Source organism: Rhinopithecus roxellana, chromosome 5 (genome assembly GCF_007565055.1).
Source record: "Rhinopithecus roxellana isolate Shanxi Qingling chromosome 5, ASM756505v1, whole genome shotgun sequence".
Lineage (NCBI taxonomy): Eukaryota > Metazoa > Chordata > Mammalia > Primates > Cercopithecidae > Rhinopithecus > Rhinopithecus roxellana.
Genome location: NC_044553.1, coordinates 87998435 through 88017709, shown reverse-complemented (window position 1 = coordinate 88017709; position 19275 = coordinate 87998435). Strand labels below are relative to the sequence as shown.

Here is a 19275-nt window from a genome sequence, read left to right as displayed (position 1 = left end):
GCTTTCTTCTGTTACTAGATGATGAGTGAGGGGTTTGCGTGCTTTATCTAGACCCCCTTGACAGCTGGCTAAAAGCCAGTTACCTGTTCACCCTTAACCCTTTGCCCTATAAGCTGATCTAATTTCTTGCTCATTTATTGAGGAGTATTGTCCAAACCTGTTAAGTCTGTATCATGATGGTTACAAATTTTCCAACTTCACCACTTCTTATAGTACATTACTTTTCATATCTTCATTAAAGAGACAAAAACCCTTTCTTATAATAAGATCTAATTTCTATACTGACTAGAGAACCAGTATAGAGAGTGGCCCTTGCAATTTAACACTTACTATTTAAGAGTAGATCTTAAACATTTCCCAGAGCAACCTCAGGGCTGGGTGGTGGTGGAGAGGGACAGATGTTGGATGGATTGAGTGGCAGGCAAAGGGTGAGTGTGAACAGGAAGGCTCCAGTCTTTCTGCCCTGCTTAACCCAGAGCAGCGTCTCTGTTTTTAATCTGCTTTTTATTTGGGTTCCACATTTGATTATTTGTGGCAATGATTTGCCAACTCAAATGCCTGTGGGGCCCAGGCAGGCAGCATAAATCAGTGAAGTGGGCTGCATGGAGACTGAGGCTAACTGGAGGCCCCGTGCCTTTACTCCATTCCTGCCCATTGCTGCCATCCAGGAATGCAGAACCAAGGTTGCCTGATCATCTTTTTTTCCCCCCTAAATGAAGCTGGAAATCCACGTTTTCGTGTGACTCTCCTGACAAATGTTGCAGCTACTTCCAATAAATTTGGCCTGTGGGCTATCAGTTTTCAATCCTTTTTTTTTTTTTGAGACGGAGTCTCACTCTGTCCCCCAGGCTGGAGTGCAGTGGCCGGATCTCAGCTCACTGCAAGCTCTGCCTCCCCGGGTTCACGCCATTCTCCTGCCTCAGCCTCCTGAGTAGCTGGGACTACAGGCACCCGCCACCGCGCCCGGCTAATTTTTGTATTTTTTTAGTAGAGACGGGGTTTCACCGTGTTAGCCAGGATGGTCTCGATCTCCTGACCTCGTGATCTGCCCGTCTCGGCCTCCCAAAGTGCTGGGATTACAGGCTTGAGCCACCGCGCCCGGCCCAGTTTTCAATCCTTAACTCAAGTCCTCAGTAGTTATGATACAGTTGGTTCCAATATCAGCTAACAATTTATTGAACAGTGTGCTGAAAGCTTACCATGCATTCTCTCATTATTTATTTATGAGATGGAATCTTGCTGTATTTCCCAGGCTGGAGTGCAGTGGCATGATCTTGGCCCACTGCAACCTCCGCCTCAGGTTCAAACACTTCTCCTGCCTCAGCCTCCTGAGTGACCAGGATTACAGGTGTGCACCATCACACCTAGCTAATTTTTGTATTTTTAGTAGAGATGGGGTTTCACCGTGTTGGCCAGGCTGGTCTCGAACTCCTGACTTCAAGTGATCCACCTGCCTCAGCCTCCCGAGGCTCTGAGGTTACAGGCGTGAGCTACTGCGCCCGGCTGCATTCTCTTATTTAAATCTTATGACTGTGTGAGGTAGATCAATCTTTTGTTTTTTGCAGATAATGAAATGGGCATAGCAAAATTAAGTCATTTGCTCAATGGCACATAGCTAGTAAGGTGAAGAGCTGGGATTCAAACTTAGGCTGCATCCCTGGCAGTGTCTTCAGTAGCCCAACAGCCTGCCTTCCAGGTGGCGGATTAGCCACAGCTTGGGATATCAGCACAGTTTTGAAGAGGGCAGCTTGGGCCAATGGAAAGAACACTAGATTGAGTCTAAAAACCTAGGTTCTTGTCTCAGCTCTGACATTTCCTATTTTTATAATCTGAAAAAGGTTAATCTCTGGACCTCATTTATATATTTTAATTTATAAAACTGGGGCAGTACTCCTGTCTACCCTGCCTAGCCTTGAATGCTCAATCATCATTTGTGGTTTAATTATGATTAAGAGCTGTCTGCATGTCACCTTTGGAAGCCTTTCCTAGCTCCCCAGGCAGAATTAGTCTCTTCCATGCGCTCCCTCAAAACTCTATTTTTGCCCATTGTAGCATTTCTCCAGGTATATGTACACGTGTTGGTTCCAGAAAGACATGAGGTCTGTCCGGTGCTCTCTTCCCCTACAGGTAACCACAGGCATTCTATATCCCAAGCATCTCAAGAACAGAAACCAGGTCGGGCATGGTGGCTCATGCCTGTAATCTCAGCACTTTGGGAGGCTCAGGCAGTTGAATTGCTTCAGCCCAGGAGTTCAAGACCAGCCTGGGCAACATAGTGGGACCCTGTCTCTGTAAAAACTTAAAAAATTAGCCAGGCATGGTGGTGTGCGCCCCTAGTCCCAGGTACTTAGGAGGCTGAGGCAGGAGGATTGCTTGAGCCCGGGAGGTTGAGGCTGCAGTGAGCTGAGATCATACCATTGCACTCTAGCCTGGGTGACAGAGCGAGACCCTGTCTCAAAAAAATAAAGAGTAGAAGCCAAATTTTATTATCATGCCCCCAGTGTCTAATACAGTGCTTGGCACAAGTAGGTACTATCAAATATTTGTTGAATCAGTGGTTGAATTAAGCCAGAAAATCTCTTCAGAGAGTCTATATCTCCTTGGTTCTACACTGAGAAAATAGCAGCCCCTAACCTGCTGGCCTGTAGGAAGTCCTCTGCTCAGCCTTCCTTAGATGCTTGCCAGGGAGGGATCCACTGGGTTTAGGGTCACCTTTTCTTTTTAATCCTGTTGTCTCTTTTTTCTTTTCTTTTCTTCCTTTTTTTTTTTTTTTGAGACGGAGTCTCACTCTGTCGCCCAGGCTGGAGTGCAGTGGTGCGATCTTGGCTCACTGCAACCTCTGCCTCCTGGGTTCAAGTGATTCTCTTGCCTCAGCCTCCCAAGTAGCTGGGATTACAGGTGCACATCACCATGCCCGGCTAATTTTTGTATTTTTAATAGAGACAGGGTTTTGCCATGTTGGCCAGGCTGGTCTTGAACTCCTGACCTTAAATGATCCACCCACCTTGGCCTCCCAAAGTGCTGGAATTGCAGGCATGAACCACCGCGCCTGGCCCTGTTGTCTTTTTTTTTTTTTTTTTTTTTTCAACAGATGGTCATTTCAGCTCCTGGCTAAGACCACAAAGCAAAGTGTCCTTTATTCATTGATTGTTGTTTGAGCAAGGGTGCCCTCCTCCCCCTTGCCAGGCTGCTGGGAGTGAGACAGATACGGCCTTGGCAGCAGTGTCTTGGAGTGATTGTGAATACGGGATGTTTTCTCTCCTGTCTCTCTCCCAGTGTCTGGATGCCAGCCGCCCATGGCTCTGCTATTGGATCCTGCACAGCTTGGAACTGCTAGATGAACCCATCCCCCAGATAGTGGCTACAGAGTGAGTCTGGCTTTGGGAAATCTGGGGTGTTCATTGAAATTGTATTTTGAGTTTGGGGTTTTGTTTTGTTTCTGTTTTATTTGTTTGGAATGGAAAAAAACAGAGTGCCACAAAGAAATCCTTGCCCTTCGCATGACCTCCGGCAACTTCCTGAAACTCCTCCACTTTAGAAACCTAATGTAAGCTGGTGGGTAGAACAAGACTTTGAACTTCCAAGAGAAGGATTCTGGTTTCTTCTGTGGTCTTTTCTTTTGACTCTTGACTCTGGTCTTTGAGAAAAGTCTTAATCATCAACTCTGAGAGACATGATTTTGCCAGAAAGTACAGTATGCATTTGAACAGTTTCTGTGGGGAAGCATGTGCCAGTCCAGTGAACAAAAATGCCTTTGCCTTTCCTACGCACCTCTGTAGAAGTACCTCCCTGCTCCCGGTACTTGGAGGGACTGTGCAGCTCTTGATAGGACTAGATGTGTTACTGGCGTTGCATACAAATGCCGTGACTCTCAGTTTTCCTACACCTGATTGATGATTAGAGATCCAAGCAACTGAGCTTCTTCCCAAGATCCTTGTACAGATGGCATTCTTGATCTGGCACCTTATTCCAGACACTCATCACCATTTATATATTAAAGAAGAAAAGACTGATCATGACTCCAGTGCTAGGGATACCTGGAATAAGAAAGGGCAGCCAGGAATTGGATCTAAGATCCGCTGAGAGGCAGCATGAGCTCTAGGCAGCATCTTGAATTTCTCAGCTTCCTCTGGTGCTCCTGAGGGCGAGGCATCTGGGATGAGAGACTTTGAGCCAGGTTCATTTCTCCACAGCACAAGGAGGCAGCTGTGCTGGGACACACAGAGGCTAGCCGGGGCCCCTCTCTGGTCACAGAGCCCCTGCCTTGGTCACATTGTCAGGTCAGAAGAACAGAACTGGACATTGTCTCATTCATTCTGTCTTAACAATAACCTCTCATTCTTGCCTTCCTGGGCAGGGTGTCTTGTGATGAATGTGGATGGGGAAGATAATAAAGAATTAGGCCATTAACCCTTGTGGTACGTAGGATGCTTTCTGAGGGAGAGGCAAGTGCATTGTTTTGATCATCAGGATGCCACTGCAAGCCTGGCTGCTTCCAGCACTGGAAGGAGAGTTGGACACAGTTTCTGCAGTAACAGGAATTTAATTGTCAAAGAAAGGCTTGTGTGGTGTTTTTTTTTTTTTTTTTTTTTTTTGAGACAGAGTTTCACTCTGTCACCCAGGCTGGGGTGCAGTGGCACAATCTCAGCTCACTGCAGCCTCCACTTCCCAGGTTCAAGTGATTCTCCTGCCTCAGCCTCCTGAGTAGCTGGGATTACAGGCACCCACCACCATGCCCGGCTAATTTTTGTATTTTTAGTAGAGGCAGGCTTTCACCATATTGACCAGGCTGGTCTTGAACTACTGACCTCAGGTGATCCACCCGCCTCGGCCTCCCAAAGTGCTGGGATAACAGGCGTGAACCACAACATCCAGCCCTGTGTATTTTAGAAATACCAGCTTGGGGGCCTGGGGATAGTTTGGGAAGTTTTCCCTTCACTCCTACACAATCAGGATATTTGGAAAGTTTTCCCTTCACTCCTACACAATGGGAAAGTCAGGGTGTGAGAGAAGAAAGAAAAAATGGATTTCTGTGAGCCATGGTCCGAGCACTAGATGGAGGAGGCCGCAGACCCATGAGAAACTGGAAGAGAGAGTCACAGGGGGTGCCTGAGGTGGAAGCACTCGAGCCAGAATTGACTGAGTTTTTTTCTAGGCTGTGTGCTTGATGTTTTGTAGTGAAGGCTTTTCTGAGGAAGTGTCAGCGCCGCTTTTGGGACAATGTCACATAGGATGAGAGGAGCCCTTAAAGGGCCTTTCATTGGAAGCAATCTAAATTTAAAAATCAACAGTAGAGAATGTTTAAAAAAAATTTTTTAAATGTAAAGCTGGGCGTGGTGGCTCAGGCCTGTAATCCCAAGCACTTTGGGAGGTTGAGGTGGGTGGCTCACTTGAGGTCAGGAGTTTGAGACCAGCCTGGCCAACATGGTGAAACTCTATCTCTACTAAAATACAAAAGTTAACCGGGCATGGTGGTACACCCAGCTACTTGGGAGGCCGAGGCAGGAGAATCGCTGGAACCCATGAGGTGGAGGTTGCAGTGAGCCGAGATTGCGTCACTGCACTCCAGTCTGGGTGACAGAGTGACACTTCATCTCAAAAAAATAAATAAATGAAATACATAAATTTAAAAAATAAAACGTAAGTCATTTATGGTGCCGTACATTCAGTGAAATATAAGCATTAAAAAATTTGTAAATGTGGCCAGGCATGATCACACCTGTAATCCCAGCACTTTGGGAGGCCAAGGTCAGAGGACCGCTGGAGCTCAGGAATTCAAGATCAGTCTGGGCGATATAGTGAGACTCCGTCTCAAAAATAAAAATAAAAATAGCTGGGTGTGGTGGTGCACACTTCTAGCTGCTCAGGAGGCCGAGGCAGGAGGGTCACTTGAGTTCAGGAGTTTGAGGCTACAGTGAGCCATGATGGCACCACTGCATTCCAGCCTGGGCAACAGAGCAAGACCCTGTCTCAATAAATATATGAATGTGTATATTTGTATGTTAAAATGTATGTATTTATATAGAGAGATGGGAAATGAAAATAGTTTAAAAGATTTAATTTACATATATTAAAATATAGATGATTATATGCATAGATAAAACCAGAAAGATACATGTAGTAGTTACTTCTGGACGATAGGGTTAAAAGTGATTTTATAAACTTTCTGGGCTGGGCGTGGTGTTTCACACCTGTAATCCCAGGGCTTTGGGAGGCCAAGGCGGGTGGATCACCTGAAGTCGAGTTTGAGACCAGCCTGGCCAACATGGGGAAATCCTGTCTCTACTAAAAATACAAAAATTAGCCTGGCTTGGTGGTGTATGCCTGTAATCCCAGGTACTCGGGAGACTAAGGCAAGAGAATTGCTTGAATCAGGGAGGTGGAGGTTGCGATGAGCCAAGATCATGTCACGCTCCTCCAGCCTGGAGGACAGAGAGAGACTGTCTTAAAAAAAAAAAAAAAAAGGCCAAGCGCAGTGGCTCACGCCTGTAATCCCAGCACTTTGGGAGGCCGAGGCGGGTGGATCACCTGAGGTTGGGAGTTTTAGACCAGCCTGGCCAACATGGAGAAACCCCATCTCTACTAAAAATACAAAATTAGCTGGTCATGGTGGCACATGCCTGTAATCCAAGCTACTCAGGAGGCTGAGGCGGGAGACTCGCTTGAACCCGGGAGGTGGAGGTTGCAGTGAGCCGAGATCACACCACTGCACTCCAGCCTGGGCAACAAGAGTGAAATTCTGTCTCAAAAAAAAAAAAAAAGAAAAAAAAAAAGAAAGAAAGAAAAACTTTCTGGCTGGATGTAATGGCTCACGGCTATAATCCCAGGACTTTGAGAGGCTGAGACAGGTGGATCACTTGAGGTCAGGAGTTCAAGACCAGTCTGACCAACATGGTGAAACCCTGTCTCTACTAAAAATACAAAAAACAGCTGGATGTGTTGGCTGGCACCTGTAATCCCAGCTACTTCGGAGACTGAAGCAGGAGAATTGCTTGAATCTGGGAGGCAGAGGTTGCAGTGAGCCGAAATCACACTACTGCACTCCATTCTGGGTAACAGAAGGAGACTCTTGTCTCAAAAGACAAACAAACAAAACATTTTTTTCTTTTTTTTTTTTTTTTTTGAGACAGAGTCTTGCTGTGTCCCCCAGGCTGGAGTGCAGTGGCGCGATCTCGGCTCACTGCAAGCTCCGCCTCCCGGGTTCCCGCCATTCTCCTGCCTCAGCCTCCGAGTAGCTGGGACTACAGGCGCCACCGCGCCCGGCTAGTTTTTCTTTTTTTGTATTTTTAGTAGAGACGGGGTTTCACCGTGTTAGCCAGGAGGGTCTCGATCTCCTGACCTCGTGATCCACCCGCCTCGGCTTCCCAAAGTGCTGGGATTACAGGCTTGAGCCACCGCGCCCGGCCCAAAACATTTTTTTCTAAGCTTATTTGCATTTTCTGAAATTTCACAACGATCTTTTATTATTTTGTAATTAAAGGAATGGTTTAAAAATAAGCTTGATTTGTTCTTATTTCAAAAACCACTTGACAGTTAATGAGAGTTTTTGCTTCACAGGTGCCTTAAAAGCTTTACCTGTGTTTCTTCTGAGCATTGAGTTAATGAACTTTTAAACATTTCTTAGACTTTCCAATAATGAATTTTGCTTTGTGCCTAGGAGGTAGTTACTTCTAGGTACAGATAACACTTGTTACAAACAAAGCCTACTGGCTCTGACCCATAAGGAAATAAACTATTTTTAGTAAGATACAAAGAAATCTTAAGGACTTCTATATAAATAGAAGATTTTTTTAGACTAGCTGAAATAGAATATTGCCTTTTTATTTATCTTGCATAGGGAAATGAAATGCTTTGAAATGCGTTCAGTTTTCTTTCTTCATACAAATATATTAAGGTGACCTAGAGGCAGAAAGTCTAGCTCTGCAGTTTTATTATTTTCTTGCCTTCTTTTCCCCTGCATACAACACACACACGCCCTACACTTACACAAAGGTTTCTCTTTCCTATTTTGTTCACTGCTGTGCTTCTGTTTGTTTAGGGAACAATGTGATAAGCTGGGTTCCCTCTAGTGGACAAAATACTTTTGTCAGCTGCTATGACCGCTGACCAAAGCCAGCAAGGCCAGGTTGTTACGGCTGGTATCAGAGGTTTCAAGAATAATGTATTCATAGCCTGGAATGTTTTCTTTATTTTTGGTAGAGACAGTGCCTTGCTGTGTTGCCTAGGCTGGTCATGACCTCCTGGGCTCAATTGATCCTCCCAGGCTCAATTGAGGCTACCTTAGCCTCCCAAAACACTGGGATTACAGGTGTGAGGCCACCATGTCCAGTCCATAGGTAGGACTTTAGCTTGCCTCTTTTTTTTCTTTTTTTTTTTGAGAAAGAGTCTTGCTCTCTTGCCCAGACTGGAGTGCAGTGTCACGATCTTGGCTCACTGCAGCCTCCGTCTCCTGCGTTCAAGCAATTCTTCTGCCTCAGCCTCCCGAGTAGCTAGGATTACAGGCATACAGGTGGGAGCCACCACACATTTTTCCTAGAGACAGAGTTTTACCATGTTGGCCAAGTTGGTCTCAAACTCCTGACCTTGGGTGATCCGCCTGCCTCACCCCCCCAAAGTGCTGGGATTACAGGCGTGAGCGACCCCTGCCCAGCCTTTTTCTTTTTTTTTTTTTGAGACGGTGTTTTGCTCTTGTTCCCAGGCTGGAGTGCAGTGGCATGATCTCAGCTCACTGCAACCTCCACCTCTCGGGTTCAAGTGATTCTCCTGCCTCAGCTTCCCGAGTAGCTAGGATTATAGGGGTGCGCCACCACGCCCAGCTAATTTTTGTATTTGGTAAAGCAGGGTTTCAACATGTTGGCCAGGCTGGTCTTGAACTCCTGACCTCAGGTGATCCACCTGCCTCAGCTTCCCAAAATGTTGGGATTATAGATGTGAGCCACTGCACCCGGCCTAGCTTGCCTCTTTTAAGAGGTTATGTGCACACATTTATATGTGTTTACCTAAAATGAATTAATATTTTGGAACTAGACTAAGTACATTTGCTTTGCTTGATAGTTTTGGCACTGAAGGAAGCATCTTCTAATGAGAATCCCATTCTTTGTTACCGAAAGCAGTGTCGGTGAAACAGAGCAAAATAAAAATCACAGGGAGACCATCGCACTGTTAATGTTTTTAGCTTCTGTAAGATTTAAAAATTGCTTTTAACTTAAAAACCATTTTAGGATATTTCAGCTTGTAAGATTTTTCCAAAGATAAATTCAAATTTTGCGATTTCAGTGTTTTATCCTTCCCGTTTCAAAGGTTATTAGTACCTTGTCCCTGGAGTAGCCCCTTAAATATTTTTCCTTTTAATTTTTAAGTGTAGTTTGTATGTTTCTGCACCTTTCAGTGAGGACACCATATCTAGGCCTTTGTCTCCTGGGCATTTTTCCTGACCAGGTGCTGTTGGCACCTGGTGAGTGCAGGTCGGGGTGCTGCTAAATATCCTCTACGGGACAGTCCCTGGACCAAAGAATTACTGAGCCCCAAATATCAACAGCTGAGAAACTCTAAAACAGCCAACTTTCTTTCTCTTTGAGTCAGAGTCTTGCTGTGTCCCCCAGGCTGGAGTGCACTGGTGGAATCTCAGCTCACTGCAACCTCCGCCTTCCAGGTTCAAGCGATTCTCGTGCTTCAGCCTCCCAGGCAGCTGGGACTACAAGCGCGTGCCACCATGCCGGGCTAATTTTGTATTTTTAGTAGAGATGGAGTTTCACCATGTTGGCCAGGCTGGTCTCAAACTCCTGGCCTTAAGTGATCTGCCCACGTCAGCCTCCCAAAGTGCTGGGATTATAGGCGTGAGCCATTGCACCCGGCCTACAGTAGCCAACTTTCAACCTGACCATTCTTCCAGAACAGCAGCCATCCAGAGACTTGCCAGTGCTTGACGAAGAGTCAAATAACATGTCTGACTCTGTGGACAGCACAGGCCACCCGGAATCAATAAGAGATGCTGCCTGTCTTCACCTGTCCGTCATACTCTACCTAGGGAAGGAGATTTCCTCTTCACTGTATCAAGCTGACGCTGTTTTACAGTTAGTACGAGAACAAGCTTGATGTGATGCCAGCTCATGCATCTTGCATTTACATCTCCTCCTAAGCCGTTCTGCCCATGGATGACTGTTTCTATTTCCAAAGCTGTAATCTTTTTTTCTGTTTTTTTTTTTTTTAAACCTTGCCAATTGTGCAGAACATAGCTATAATCTTCATAACTTATCCTAGGCCTTCAATCTGTCCATGATAGCCTATTCTAGTGCTGAAGTTTTTTATGTAACCTAAATACTTCTTGCTACAGATTAGTCTCAGTTTTTACCTACTAGAATGTTTATGTAATTATCCTTTGTATATTTGAGGTATTTTGCTGGGTAGCTCTCTCATTTTGATTGTCTGTAATATAAGCTTTTTATTTTATTTTATTTATTTTTATTTTTTCGAGACGGAGTCTCGCTCTGTGGCCCAGGCTGGAGTGCAGTGGCTGGATCTCAGCTCACTGCAAGCTCCACCTCCCGGGTTTACGCCATTCTCCTGACTCAGCCTCCCGAGTAGCTGGGACTACAGGCGCCCGCCACCTCGCCCGGCTAGTTTTTTGTATTTTTTAGTAGAGACGGGTTTCACAGTGTTATCCAGGATGGTCTTGATCTCCTGACCTCGTGATCCGCCCGTCTCGGCCTCCCAAAGTGCTGGGATTACAGGGTTGAGCCACCGCGCCCGGCCTTCTTTTATTTTAAAAATAGAGATAAGGTCTTGCTGTATTGCCTAAGCTGGTCTTAAACTCTTGGCCTTAAGTAATCCTCCTGCCTCGGCCTCCCAAAGTCATGGGATTACAGGCACGAGCCACCACACCCAGCCAAATACTTGAAAAAAAAATTTAGTCATTTTTACAACTCTAATGTGAATTCCCTATGAGGTGGAAAATGGAGGCTAGAGCCAGATACAGTTCTGACTAATACTGTGTTTATGATGCTTTCATTTTTTAATTTTATTTTTATTTTTAATTTTAATTTTAATTTTTTTTGAGATGGAGTCTCACTGTGTCCCCCAGGCTGGAGTGCAGTGGTGCGATCTTGGCTCACTGCAAGCTCCGCCTCCCAGGTTCACACCATTCTTCTGCCTCAGCCTCCTGAGTAGCTGGGGACTACAGGCGCCCACCACCACACTCAGCTAATTTTTTGTATTTTTAGTAGAGAAGGGGTTTCACCATGTTAGCTAGGATAGTCTCGATCTCCTGACCTCATGATCCGCCTGCCTCGGCCTCCCAAAGTGCTGGGGTTACAGGCGTGAGCCACCGTGCCTGGCCTATGATGCTTTTAACAAGCGTTTTTATTGTTCTTCACAACCCGTGGACCCTTATCACTGGTCTTTTCCTGCTATGTTCCTAGTCATTTCTCATCTTGTATTCATGTGCCTTACCCATCCCCCACCCCTGCCATCTCTAAGCATAATTTTTGCTATTTGTACCTGTTTCATTTGTTTTATTCTTATTGGTTTCTGTACATGCCTTTGAATCCTTCATCCACACTGATGACAATGTTTAGAATCAACATTGATTGTGATTGATTGATTGATTGATTGAGGCAGGGTCTCACTCTGTTGTCTGGGCTGGAGTTCTGTGGCACAGTCACAGCTCACTGCAACCTGGACCTCCACAAGCTCAAGTGATCCTCCCACCTCAGCCTTCTGAGTAGCTGGGGCTAGAGGTATATGCCAACATGCCTGGCTAATTTTTATATTTTTTGTAGAGATGGGGTTTTGCCGTATTGTCCAGGCTGGCCTTGAACTCCTGAGCTCAAGTGATCCCCTCGCCTCAGCCAAAGTGCTGGGATTACAGGCATGAGCCACCATGCCTGGCCAGAATCAACTACTTTATATCAGTCCTCAGCCATCACCTAAGAGTCCCAGTAAACTCCTTATAAGGCTGAGAGGCAATCGCTTATATCCCTGCTTTGAACTTGACCCTCTTACAAGATTTACATACTCTTTAATGATGGAATGATAGAGTGGTGGTATCCAATAGAATAGATAATGAAAATGTTCTATATTCTGTAAATGTCTATAGATGTCTATAAATGTCTACACATGTTCTATATTGGCCACTAGCCACAGGTAGCTGTTGCATACTTGAAATGTGGCTTATGTGACTGAAGAGCTGAATTTTCTATTTTAATTAATTGAAAATTTAAATTGCCTCATGTGACTAGTGGCGGCCCATTGGACAGCACAGGTGTATCTCATCGCTACTTAAAATGGGGTGCATTGCTGTCACCTGGGAACGTATTAGAACTGAGGACTCTCAGCCGGGCATGGTGGCTCACGCCTGTAATCCTAGCACTTTGGGAGGCCAACGCAGGCAGATCCTATGAGCTCAGGAGTTCGAGACCAGCCTGGGCAACACGGTGAAACCCTGACTACTAAAAAATACAAAAGCTAGCCAGGCGTGGCGGCATGTGCCTGTAGTCCCAGCTACTTGGGAGGCTGAGACAGGAGAATCATTTGAACTCAGGAGGCGGAGCTTGCAGTGAGCAGAGATCGCGCCACTGCACTCCAGCCTGGGCGACAGAGCGAGACTCCATCTCCTTGAAAAAAAAAAAAAGAGAACTGTCAGACCCATCTAGTTCTACTGAATTAGAGCTGCAGTTTAGCAAGATCCACAGGTAATTTCTATGCAACTCAAGTTTGAGAAGCACTGATACCTGGCTGAACATTGGAATCACATGGGGAGTTTTAAAAAAAATACTGCCACCTGGGTCCCACCCATAGTGATTCCGGTTTAATTGGAATTAGGTGTGGCTTGGGTGTTGCGCTTTTTAAAACGCCCCCCAAGTAATTTTGGTTGTGTAGCAAGGACTAGTGATGGCTCAAGCTTTGCATGTATCTGAATCACCTGGAAATTTGGTAAAAATACAGAGGCCCAAGATCTTTTCCACCTCAGCAAGGCTGGGTCTCTGTATTCTTTATTAGCTTTCTACAGATTCTGATGCACATATTTTGGGTTTGAAAATCTGTGATGTAGAAGATAGTTTCCCACTTTTTGGTAATTGGCATGTAAGCTAGAATGAAATGCCTTGCTAACGTTAAAGAAAATTGATGTATTACAGCTTTCAGTCGTATTCTGAATGAATGATTTTGTGAATACTTGTTTTTCACAAAACGTGCCACTTGGTGTTTGTACAGTGTTTTTTGCTTGTAATTTTTATTTGTTGGTGAACTTCTTGTCTCTATGATAAGTTTTTCTCCCCCTACCTTTGTGGGAAAATTTTTTTTTTTTTTTGTGGAGCTGGGGTCTCACTGTGTTGCCCAGGCCGGTCTTGAACTACTGGCTTCAAGCAATCCTCCTGCCTTGGCCTCCCGAAGTGCTGGAATTACAGGCGCGAGCCACTATGCCTGGCTCCTTTTTTGTTTTGTTTTGTTTTAATAGATAGAAGTATCATTAACGTTTTGGTCTTCAGAATTGCTAAGAAGTCTGTTAATGACAGCTGGTAGTTCATGGTCAACTTGCCAGTTCCTTAAGGTGCAAGTTGGAAAGCCTTGGGATCAGAATGTTCTGTAATACGGAAGTGTCTGAGATCAAGAAAAGCCCAACCTCCAGTTCTCTAGCACAGCCCCAGTCAGTCAGATGCAGCATGTCAGCTGAGGGAGGTTGGCATGGAGGGATGGTATCAAGGTGTCTAGTACATTCAGATCCTAACTAATTCGAGGCTTTAGGATCAGTAGTGTTGCGTTTGATTCTATCTTAGGAGCTGGGAAAGGGAGTGTATAACCAGGTGACTCTCTTTCTTTCTTTTAAAAAACATGCTGTTAAGTTTTGTATCAGCTGAAACCTTTTGTTTTTGTGGTGCAGAAACCTTTTGGTATGCTAGTGTGGCCAGCCTTTGTTAGGGCATGAGCTTATTAACTATTAGTTTCTGGGAAATGTCATAAGAATTGATGACGATTTGGAAAGTAGGAACAAATTAAAGTTCTCTACAGAAATTAATTGTCATTAAAAATGTGTCACATGCTGGGCACACTGGCTCAAGCCTGTGATCCCAGCATTTTGGGAGTCCGAGGTGGGAGGATTGCTTGAACCCAGGAGTTCAAGACTAGCTTGGGCAACATGGTGAAACCCCATCTTTATAAAAAATACAAAAATTAGCCAGGCGTGGTGGCGCATGCCTGTAATTTCAGCTACTTGGGAGGCTGAGGTGGGAGCATAGCTTGAGTCTGGGGAGGTCGAGGCTGCAGTGAGCCGTGATTATGCTGCTGTCCTGCAGCCTGGCCGACAGAGTAAGACCTTCTGTCAAAAAAAAAAAAAAAAAAAAAAAAGAAAACATAGCGCCACGTAATTGTCTTCAACTTCAGTTTCAATCCTTGTGTTTTCTACGTAAAATTTTAGGTGCAAAGAGAAGTATGCGTTGTTTTAACCTGTGATGTTTCAGAACTCACAGAGCAAGGCAGCAGCATTTGCTTTTGCTTTCCCTGCCTAGATAATGGAAAGTCTGAAATCGAAAGTAATTAAATGTGATGTTGGCAAACAGTCATAAACTTGTGTCTTCCTGGAGTGTAGGCTATGTAGTCTTTCTGGCAGCAGTAGCAAGGAAATAATGAGGTGAAAGCGCCCAGGAAAGAAGGCCCCGTGAACACTGCAAAGACAGTTTGCTTGTTCTAAATGGAGGTTTCTCCTGGCAGGAAGGCTGTGACCCTGCTGAGCTGTGGAGAAACAGCTTGATAACCAGGGCTTTCCTGGGGCACCCTTTCTGGTGCACTTCAGAAGACCCTGGGCTGATGATTGGGCTCCCTGAATTTCACCTAAAGCAAGACTAACTTCTCGGCAGCCTGATGCCAGGCCTGGAGGCAAACCCTCAGAAAACAGCTCCCCTCAGTGAGGGAGTGGGAGCCTGTTTGAATTAGTGTGGAGAATTCTCCAAGAACCCAGAAACTGGGAGGCATTCTCATGGCGAGTCAGTGCAGCTCCTCTTACGTTTACCACAATTAAGGTGAGCATAAGAGCAGCCTGCCTCTCTTCTGTTCTCCCAGCCATGGAGGCAGGCTCCATTAAAAATGTGTTTTTCGGCCGGATGCAGTGGCTCACACCTTTAATCCCAGCACTTTCAGAGGCTGCAGCAGGCAGATCACTTGAGGCCAGGTAGTTCAAGACCAACCTGGCCAACATGTTGAAACCTCATCTCTACTGAAAATACAAAAAATTGGCTGGGCGTGATGGTGCACGCCTGTAATCCCAGCTACTTGGAAGGGTGAGGCAAAAGAATCCCTTGAACCTGGGAGGCGGATGCTGCAATGAGCTGAGATTACGCCACTGCACTGCAGAAAAAAAAAAAAACAAAAAACAAAAAACTTGCTTCCTACTGGTGGAGTAGGAATCAGTGGCCCACAGAGGCTAAGGTGGCAGTGGGAGTGAGAAGACCTCTCTTTACGTGTTCATGATAGGCCGAGGTGATGCTAGGATGGTTAGTGTGGAAAGAAGCAGTTGAGTACCATGTTTTGGCAAAATTCAAAGGCTGGGAGGTTCCCAAAGGCAAGGAGGAGGAGGCTGGTACCACAGGTCCAGGGCAGTGAGTTGAGTGGAAAGTCTGGGAAAGGTTTATGTGGGAAGCACAGGAGACTTTTACCCTATAGCCACGAAAGTCAGTTTCTTCCCAGCCTTGTGTTCCCTGCTTCATGACCAGGCAAGCAGTTAAGTATGAAACTCAGAGGAGGGCAGACAGAAATGATGATAGCTGGGGAGAGAAGTAAGCCTTTTGGGGAGAGGTTATATTCGACAGGTGGCAGGAGAGGTTCCCCCCCACTTTTGAGGGAGGGGGATCATTGGAAAGGCATGGAATCTAGTAGGAATTTGATGTTTTGACATGAATGCTCTCTGACTTTGTTTTTGCCCTTTGGTTGTGTACCTAGTGTGTGTCAGTTCCTGGAGCTGTGTCAGAGCCCAGAAGGTGGCTTTGGAGGAGGCCCCGGTCAGTATCCACACCTTGCACCCACATATGCAGCAGTCAATGCATTGTGCATCATTGGCACTGAGGAGGCCTATGACGTCATTAACAGGTACAGCGAAAGCCAGCAGTGACAGAAACCCAGAGGAGTTCCCCACCTGCTGACACACACTGACTGTTGCCTCTCTTGCCTCTTTCCCTGTTTCTCAGAGAGAAGCTTCTTCAGTATTTGTACTCCCTGAAGCAACCTGACGGCTCCTTTCTCATGCATGTCGGAGGTGAGGTGGATGTGAGGTGAGTGGGGTTTTGCACAGGCTGCCACATCGGTTGACTCTAGAGCTCATCTGCCATTAGGGATGCCAAGCCTAAGGAACATCATGGGGAAGCTGCTGCTTTGTCCCAGAATGACACATAGGATGACATGTCAGTGACACATCAGAATCATTCAGATGTGATGCAGATGTCCTCAGGTGTCATGATCACTTGACTTATTTTATGTAAATGTGAAAATATAAGACAGAAACAAATGCTTTTGTTTTAGAAATTAAAAATACGTTTGTTTGGTATAAAATGATATACCACAATATAAATAACTGTATGGTGTAATGTATTCCTTCACCTCTCTGAGATAGGAAGGGAAGAGAAAGCCCAGCAGGTCCTTAGTAAATATATTCTGAGTGAGTTTGATGAAATCATGAGAATGTCTAACCCCTGAGGTCCTCCTGAGGCACATGAGAGTTTTTCTGGGAGGTGCAGAGAGCCTTGTGGACCAGGAGAGTGCAGTGCAATAAAATCACATTAACTGACTGGTGCCAGTTAGCTTGAAATTATTATTTTCCTCTATAAGTGTCTGATGTACCAAGCAAGTTGCTTCCTAACCTGGCAGATTACTTATGAGGCATACAGGGAATTCATTGAATAAGCCATTTCTCTAAGGCAGTGGCTCATTGAGATTTTATGCCATTTTCTTATTATTTAGTTGAGAAATACATTTTGTGAGGTTTCTATAGCAAAGCTGTCTTACTGCCTATGTGTAAATGGGTTTGCTTCTGCACAAGTTGATTAATACTCTGGCTTAAGCATCTGACTGAACCATTGGTTTGAAAGTATAGGGGAGGAAAAAAGCACGAACATTGTGGAGCATAAAATACATTACAGATAATAGCAGGTAATCGGGCTGCAAAGGCCTTTAGTTCAAGATGTTCTTCTGTCTCTAACTTGTCTAATCCAATCAAAAAAATTAGATTAGGATCTGTATATACCAGTGAAGCCAGTAGAACTACTGAGGTAAATCAGTATGTGTTGATTCTTCTTAAGGAAAATGTTAAAAGAGTTTTTTTCCCTTGTGGTCACTACATTTTCATTCCTGTTCTGTTGCTATTCCCCCAAAATATGCACAATCTTGAAACATAGCTTTTAAAAACGTAACTAAGATTATTAGGCAAAAGCGAACAAATCATAGCAAGATCCTTTTGGTATTTTATCATATACCTTTTGCAGCTATGATTATTTGCTGTCTTATTCATTCCAGCACCAGTTCCCCCCTCCATGTTCTTTATATGTTCTAGATAAATGCTAGGAAACTTCTCCAGTAAGACAGATTGGTTCCCCTGCCAAGCACTGTAGCCATATTCTTCCCTGACCTTTGCATTTTGGGTGATGCTCTGCCATTCGTGCCCATGCTTTCTATTTACATAAAGGATTAAAGATATAAATAATGGAGAAAAGCTTGTAGATTGCATCCGTTTTCCTTGGTTTGCCCGGTTTCATCATTTTTCACTTGGCGTTTCTTTAATTGTCCTTTGCCTAGAAGCATCAGCCAGTCCTCAGGAGTGCTTGTTTGGGTGGATTTGACTTTGAGAGAAGCAGCAGTGACAGGGGAGAGTTTGACATCTGGAGACTAGCTTGCTGCCCTTCTGGGATAGACAGCAGTCTCTGGATGATCTTTCTGCTCTGTTACACTGCTGATAGTTTCAGAGATGAGCCTACTCAAGGGTCTATAGCATCCAGTATATTGTAAAAAATCAAATCACAGTGAACTCATAGCAAGCACCATTTTTTCTCAGTTCTTAAGAAAGGCAGGAGTCATTATTCCTGACCTCCTAATCTAGGTTATATAATCTGGAGCATTCTGTGAGGATAAGGTGGAGGCAGAGATCTAGCATTTGCAGAAGTTTGCTGAGAGAGCATGTGTTGTTCAAGAAAGGACAAGTTCAGCGTTGAAGTGTAGATGGCCTGGTGGGCAGGGGAGCAGTGGAGCTGGAGGGACAGGTTGGGAACAGGCCACAGAGGCCCTGAAATCTCCTATGGAGTCTGGAGTTTAGTGATGTGATCTGATTTGTATTTTCTTAGAAGTTTCCTAATTGCAGTGATGGATTGTGGTATTCCAATAAAAGCCCTCTGGTTTCAGGGCTGGAGGGAGAGAGAGCAGGGAGACTGATCCAGGTCGAAGAAGGCTTGGATTTGGGTAATGGCAGCAAGGATGGAAAGTTAGTGGACAAATTCAAATTTGAGAGCTGCGATGACTGGATGGAGGGAAAGGGGGAGAAATACATGAAAAGGTTGTATTATGTTTCTTCCCTGTCTCAGTGTGAGACCTGGGATTCGTGTCTGCTGTCATCACGTCTTAGACCTCACTGGTGAGAGGCAAACTGTATTATAGGTTGCCTCCTACCTAACAAGTCACAATAGGATTCAAGAGCAAATGCATTTGAGCCTCCCTAAGAGGCCCACGACTGCAAGGAAATTAGATCAGATCTTCTAAATTAGCTGATGGTAGATGATCACATTTGGCATTGGCACTTGTGACTCTTGTGTACTCCCAATGCCTGCTGGTAGAACTAAACCTCCACTGTGCCTTTGGCTGCTAAAAATGCTAGTAGGATCATAATGCATGCAGCTTCTGCAGAGACTTCTTTGGAATACCTCAGTAAATTTGGCTTCATGTTATGTCTATAATGAGTAAGATGGAAACCAGGGCCGAGCGTGGTGGCTCATGTCTGTAATCTCAACATTTTGAGAGGCTGAGATGAGAGAATCACTTGAGGCCAGGAGTTCAAGACCAACCTGGGCAACATAGCAAGACCCTGTCTCTACAAAACATTTTTAAAAAATTAGCCAGGTGTGGTGGCATGCATCTGTAGCCCCAGCTGCTTAGGAGGCTGAGGCAAGATCAGCTGAGCCCAGGAGTTTGAGGTTGCAATGAGCCTTGATAGCGCCACTGCACTGCAGCCTAGGCAACAAAGCGAGATCCTATCTAAAAAAAAAAAAAAAAAAAAAAAGGATATGGAAACTAGGCCCTTCTTTTATGTTT

General features: G+C 45.1%; 1 protein-coding gene across 2 annotated transcripts in view; it reads left to right on the top strand.

Annotated features, from left to right (window-relative positions):
- FNTB (farnesyltransferase, CAAX box, beta) overlaps positions 1–19275 on the top strand; it is a 77125-nt gene that overhangs the window by 27129 nt on the left and 30721 nt on the right. For both annotated transcript variants that reach the window (XM_030930553.1, XM_030930554.1), the window contains exons 4-6: positions 3277–3368; positions 15928–16074; positions 16173–16256. In XM_030930553.1, coding sequence (XP_030786413.1) covers positions 3277–3368; positions 15928–16074; positions 16173–16256 — 323 coding nt within the window. The remainder of the gene's footprint in view (positions 1–3276; positions 3369–15927; positions 16075–16172; positions 16257–19275) is intronic.